This window comes from Ictalurus punctatus, unplaced genomic scaffold, assembly GCF_001660625.3.
Source record: "Ictalurus punctatus breed USDA103 unplaced genomic scaffold, Coco_2.0 Super-Scaffold_100056, whole genome shotgun sequence".
Lineage (NCBI taxonomy): Eukaryota > Metazoa > Chordata > Actinopteri > Siluriformes > Ictaluridae > Ictalurus > Ictalurus punctatus.
Genome location: NW_026521088.1, coordinates 1651289 through 1657780, shown reverse-complemented (window position 1 = coordinate 1657780; position 6492 = coordinate 1651289). Strand labels below are relative to the sequence as shown.

General features: G+C 44.5%; 3 protein-coding genes and 1 long non-coding RNA gene across 4 annotated transcripts; 1 reads left to right on the top strand and 3 right to left on the bottom strand.

Moving 5' to 3' along the window:
* The first annotated feature begins 1284 nt into the window (after nucleotides 1–1284).
* Nucleotides 1285–6226, top strand: LOC128630442 (uncharacterized). The gene is made up of 4 exons (XR_008394770.1): nucleotides 1285–1309; nucleotides 1495–1528; nucleotides 1660–1766; nucleotides 5909–6226. It is a non-coding gene; the product is annotated as an uncharacterized LOC128630442 (long non-coding RNA).
* Nucleotides 1972–2502, bottom strand: LOC108261927 (histone H3). Its single transcript, XM_017462666.3, has one exon. It carries the CDS (start codon nucleotides 2485–2487, stop codon nucleotides 2077–2079), a length of 411 nt encoding a protein of 136 aa, XP_017318155.1. The 5' UTR covers nucleotides 2488–2502; the 3' UTR covers nucleotides 1972–2076.
* Nucleotides 3124–3640, bottom strand: LOC108261928 (histone H2A). The gene has a single exon (XM_017462667.3). It carries the CDS (start codon nucleotides 3523–3525, stop codon nucleotides 3139–3141), a length of 387 nt encoding a protein of 128 aa, XP_017318156.1. The 5' UTR covers nucleotides 3526–3640; the 3' UTR covers nucleotides 3124–3138.
* Nucleotides 3775–4782, bottom strand: LOC128630391 (histone H1-like). Its single transcript, XM_053678911.1, has one exon. The coding sequence runs from the start codon at nucleotides 4713–4715 to the stop codon at nucleotides 4113–4115; it is 603 nt and encodes a 200-aa protein (XP_053534886.1). The 5' UTR covers nucleotides 4716–4782; the 3' UTR covers nucleotides 3775–4112.
* Nucleotides 6227–6492: the final 266 nt, after the last annotated feature.

The window sequence follows — 6492 nt, the reverse complement described above, 5'->3', positions numbered from 1 at the left end:
AAATTTAAGAGGATTTTTAATGCCTTTCCTTTATGTCGAGAATACGTTTACAAAACACTTCTACAGATAAGTATCAATAATAAACAATTACGTAATTGAGGATTTTAAATGCATTTATTCAAAGCTTACCTGTCTTGCTTCATTCTGCTCCATTAACCCTGTTGGGTTCCTACTCTTTCGTGTGGACTCCAGGACAATTGTGGAATCTAATGAATGGGATGAAGCTGGGGATAGTGGAGTCAGTACAGAGGAGGATGCTTGATCTGAGACCAGCTGAACATCCAGATCTACAAAATCACAGACAGAACAAAATCAATTTAAATGTACATGTATTTATCAGTAACAAAAGCATTTCAACAAATACTTGAATGGTTACATAAAAAAATCTAAAGTATATTATCTTCATTAAGTACTTTCCATATACGAATAAGATGTATGTAATGTAATGATCAATAGTATAGCAAATGATAATAGTTTGAGGTTCTTCAAAAAGATATTTTAGACTCTGCTCCTAGGTAACTACATGGCCTCGTCTATTTCACTCGAGAATATCCACAAATAGGGAAGAACATTACAAAAATAAAGGTAATGTATACAATAATTATCATGAACGGGTTTAAAAAGGGGGAGAGAGAGAGTAATAGTAATCGTAATATTTCTTGGCTAACTACCACAAAACTTGGAACAGAATACCCCTTCAGGGAAACTGCCGTTCCTGAGTTTGGACACCCGAGGGCAGTCAAGCTCCATCCAGCACAACGCCGCCTGAAACAGAAGGTAGCTTTGGGCTATTTTACACTGACGCAGCTCATCAGCGTTATTACTGTGCATTGTCTAGTTTTCACGTATCAAGGACAATACACGGAGCTTCTGAAATGTTTAACAGCATCATCATTATGATTTATTTTTTTAAAGAACATACCCTATTCTCTAGACATGGAAATGTTTTTTTTTTTTTTTTTTTTAAGTTTACATTGTCACAAAGCAGCTGTACAGATATCTGGATATATTATTTCCATGTCCATTCTTAAACACGACAGATGAACAAACAAAGAAACTAAGCACATGAAAAGGTTAGATAGACCAATGATTAAATACTACTCCGTTCAAATGAATACAGACGCCTGCTCAGATACCACAACGTTTAAAAACCTCGACATTCGCGGCGTCATAAAGGGAACAACCGTCAAGCATACCATCAGGAAACTTACAGAACTCTGAACGTGACGTCATAACGGATCTTATGGCTCGCTCCTCCGATTTGACTACATATGTCTGTGCGCGCGCCGGGGAGACTGACCTAGACACGGTATAAGGACAACACACATTTAAAACATATTAACACATTAACATTATATCATGTACATAGCAGTATAGTTATCATAATAAATTACACAAATTAATTGCTAATATTAACATTATTAATGTCTTTCTTAATATTATTAGTCATTTCATTCTCATCACTGCTCCTACGTAACTTCATGTGTTCCCTAGGTGGCCTCGTCTATTTCGCTCGAGAATATATAAGGTTATTACCATTTTATTCCCTATTTATTCATTTTAACATGAGCTCATGTCTACAATTGTTAAATAACAACAATAATTATCATGGACGGGACAAAAGGGAAGAGAGAGATTAATAATAATATCATGTAATAGTTCTTGCCCAGAAATCCGCTTCTAGAAAATCGCCGTTCCCGAGCTTGGCCACACGAGGGCAGTCAAGCTCCATCTAGCGCAATACACAACGCCGCCTGAAACTGAAGGTAGGTTTGGGCTATTTTACACACAGCTCATTACTGTGCATTGTGTTGTTCGGACATAACCACAATTAACGGCTCATCTATAAAAACAAACATTAATATTCATAGCACTATATTTAATATAAAACCTTGTACATCATTTAAACATATATATACATACATACATACATATACATATATATATAAAAAGTGTCATTTTATCTCTGTGCCACATTCTAATAATGAAACTGCCGAAGAAAGAAAATTTTCTGTTTTCTGAGACGATGAAGTGGCTCTTAAAAGAGCCTTTGTGTTTATTAGACGGAGTTGTGGTTTAAGCGCGTTCTCCGCGAATACGGCGGGCCAGCTGAATATCCTTGGGCATGATGGTCACTCTCTTGGCGTGGATAGCGCACAGGTTGGTGTCCTCGAACAGACCGACCAGGTATGCCTCGCTCGCTTCCTGCAGGGCCATGACGGCCGAGCTCTGGAAACGCAAGTCGGTTTTGAAGTCCTGAGCGATTTCTCTCACCAGGCGCTGGAAGGGCAGCTTGCGGATGAGCAGCTCAGTAGACTTCTGATAACGACGGATCTCCCTCAGAGCCACGGTGCCGGGCCTGTAACGGTGAGGCTTCTTCACGCCGCCGGTAGCCGGGGCACTCTTGCGAGCAGCCTTAGTGGCGAGCTGCTTCCTTGGCGCTTTGCCACCGGTGGACTTACGGGCGGTCTGCTTGGTTCTTGCCATAGCGTCAAACTCTGCACTTCGCGGATAGAAAAACAGAATAAACTGCGCACGTGAACGCGGCCTTTTTAAGCCATAACGCCGCCCTGCGCTGATTGGGCGTCTCGAACGCGCTCGTCTGCTATTCGACAGAACGTTTTACGTCACCTGTTGACTATTGGACCGTATTCTCTGCCACCGTTCGAAACACAAGACGCCCGCCACTATTCTATTCTATTGGCGCTCTCTGTAACACAAATGCTTTGTTCATTAGGAACACACACAACGCCGTCACAAACCATTTTCACTCCTCAGACTTCATTTAACCAGCACGCTAACTGCTATTGTTCTTATAGTCATTACTTAAATATGGTATCAAATCATGACTACAAAATTATCGTCCTTTTTTTATTTATAAATATGCTGTCTTAAAAGTGCACAATTTCACCCCTCAGATTTCATTTAGACAACACGCTAACTACCACTATTACTACTACTACTTAACGTAATCACATAATTATTAGCAAAGTATAACGCTTCTGTTTTCATTTCAAACGTGCTGACTTTCTAGTGCACACTTTCAGTACAAAAGCGGGTGTAAAATTGCACTTTTGAAGCAGAGATGGTGGCTCTTAAAAGAGCCTTTGGGTACTGACAAAGCAGCAGTGAACGAGTTTACTTAGTCTTGACGGCCTTCTCGGTCTTTTTAGGCAGAAGCACAGCCTGAATGTTGGGCAGCACACCACCTTGAGCGATGGTCACTCCGCCAAGCAGTTTGTTCAGCTCCTCGTCGTTACGCACGGCGAGCTGCAAGTGGCGGGGAATGATACGGGTCTTCTTGTTATCACGGGCGGCGTTACCGGCCAACTCCAGGATCTCAGCGGTCAGATACTCCAACACTGCTGCCAGGTAGACCGGAGCGCCGGCACCGACGCGCTCGGCATAGTTGCCTTTACGCAGAAGCCTGTGCACACGTCCCACGGGGAACTGAAGTCCAGCCCTGGATGAACGAGTCTTGGCCTTAGCTCTAGCTTTTCCGCCGGTTTTTCCTCTGCCACTCATCTTGATGCTCAAATCTGTTCTAACAACAACTCCGAAATAAACCTTCCACCCCGAGCTCTCCGTGATATAGACAAAACGGCCACTCTCTTATTCGCTAAGAACGCAGTGGCAGATTAGCCAATCAAAAACAGGCCGTCGAATTCCAGCGTCACCCCTCCCACCCCTGTTTGTGCTTGTGTGCTTGTGTGTGTCTGAGAGAGCGCGCGAATGAAAACAGACAGAAGGGAATATTCATACAAAAGCACGAAGTAACAACTATATACTGAATTTATTTATTCTTATCATTAACATTGATTTATTATGTATCAATATGTTATCCTACATATTCTGTGATCGTTTTGGAGATCAGGAATGACGTTTAGGAATCACGATCAGGATTCTATTCTACTGTACTAAAATCAGTATCAGCGTGTGGCTATGTGTACATGATATGTAGCAGATATGCGTATCCATACTATTGAATGTTTCAAACGTGTATTGCTTTGATTCCATAAAGCTTGACTGAAAATGTTGTTCTTTAAAGGAAAATATGGGTGGCTCTTAAAAGAGCCGTTTAAGGAACAAAAGCATGAAAGAAACAAACGTCTTTACTTCTTTTTGGGTGCTGCCTTCTTCGCCTTTGCCGCTTTAGGCTTTGTGGTCTTGGGCTTGACAGCTTTCGCTTTCTTGGGGCTCTTGGCTGCCTTTTTAGGGGTCGCGGGCTTTTTCGCCTTCTTCGGGCTCTTGGTGGCTTTCTTTGCGGCGGCAGCGGGCTTCTTCGCCTTCTTAGGAGACTTCTTGGCCGCGGCGGCGGGTTTCTTGGCCGCTACCTTCTTGGGCTTCTTAGTAGCGGCGGGCTTTTTCGCTTTGGGCGCGGCTTTCTTCACGGGCTTCTTGGCTTCGGTCTGCTTCTTGTTCAGCTTGAAAGAGCCAGACGCGCCGGTCCCTTTGGTCTGCACCAGAGTGCCTTTAGTCACGAGACCCTTAACGGCGATCTTGACGCGGGAGTTGTTCTTCTCCACATCGTATCCGCCGGCAGCCAGCGCTTTCTTCAGAGCAGCGAGAGACACGCCGCTCCTCTCCTTAGACGAGGAAACGGCTTTGACGATCAGCTCGCCGACGCTAGGGCCGGCTTTTTTTGCTCTCGAAGCTGCTTTCTTCTTGGGCGCTTTGGCCGGCGCGGCGGCGGGAGCGGGTGCGACTTCTGCCATCTCTCTTGGAACTACGTAGAATACACGAGTCGTACGCTGTACGTTAGTGTGTAAACACAGGAACCTCCCTCCCCGCGGCCGGGGGCTGGTCTTAAAAACAGATATGAGAGCGTTGTAGACTCAACTCGCGCGCCGCTGAATGAATGCACGGACGCGGCGCGCGCTCAGATGTGTTTTCTCGTGGCATTTCTCGGTGAAAATCCCACTCGCAAGACGAGATTCAAAACGTTGAAGCACACGCTGAGCGAGGACGGGCTTTCTCGTTTCTCCCGTGGCCCGGCCTGGCCGACTAGACAGCAACAGTCTCGCGTAGCGCACATGAAAAGGCGCGGCGCGCGTTGTGCTCAAGCCGGCGGGCTGCGCATTTGGCGCGATGTGGTGTGTAAAAACGGGCGAAAAACAGGCACGGCCGTCGTATGCGTTCTGGGCCGAGTTAAAGAGGAGCCTTGGGAACGAGCCTGATGTCTTTGCAGCTGTCGAGTGGTGTGTGTAGTATCGGAAGCAGAGCGCGCTGGGGGCCGTGTAAAGCACAGCGCGCGTGACTATAGGCTCCGCTATAGCCTTGTGTGTGTGTTGTATTCCATGCTGCTAGAACATTCTTTTCAATGTCTATGTGCTACTAGAACACTCTTTTGAATGACTTTGTGCTAATGTCACATTAGTTCGAATGACTAGGTGCTACTACAACAGTATTTAGAATTATTATGCGCTTCTTGAACCTTAATTCAAATGACTATGTGCTACTACAACAGTTAGAACAGAGATGGCCAAACTACGGGCTGTGGGCCAAAGTTGGCCCGTGGTGACTTGATTTGGCCCGCCATGCCATGTGTGAGAAGGGGGGGGGGGGGGGTAATTGATGCTGATCTTCATTTCTAATTTAACATTTTTTATTATTATTTTTGAGCTACAAAAAATGTAAATTGAAATTAAATGTAGAGAATAAGAATTAGAATTTTATTTAATGTATACGCATACTTCAAGGCCAGCGTTCATTGCGACAATCAACAAACAGGTAATAATGGAGAGATCCAGGCACTGGCACACAGACAAGAGGAAATTTAAAAAGATTTGGCAAGTTGACTTTTTATTTACTGAAATCAACTCAAAGGCAGTGTGTCTAGTTTGCAAGCAGTCAGTTGCTGTTTTGAAAGAGTACAAAATCCGTCATTATGAAACAAAACCTTCTTCAGCTTTCTCAAAGGACAGTGGCGAGGCATAAAACAGAAGGCTAACGAGCTGCTTGCTAAACTTCGATCTGAGCAGAGCACACTGCTACGTCCTTCATCAGCTCAAGAAAGTGCCACACGGGCCAGCTATCAGATTTCCTGTATTTTACATCAAGAACAGCTATGTGCCCAATCCATCGGGCTTGTGGATGTGATGCGTGACGTCGTCAAAATTGTGAATGATATACGCTCCAAGGTGCTCTCTCACCTGCAGTTCAAGGTACTGTTGGATGAGATGGATGCACAATATGGTGATGTGTTGTACCACCAGGAGGTTAGATGGCTGAGCAGAGGACAAGTTCTCAGGAGATTTTTTGATCTGCGTGATGAGATCAGAGCTTTTCAGAAAAGCAAGATTGGTAGTATTCAAGAGCCCATGGATAAGAAATGGCTTTCTGACCTGGCTTTCCTGGTGGACGTCACAGAGCTGCTCAATGTTTTAAATGTTCAGCTCCAGGGAAAAGACCAGATTATCACCCAGCTTTTTTATCACGTCAGAGCCTACAAACAAAAAGTACTGCTGCTCAGAAGACATCTCTCAGCATGTA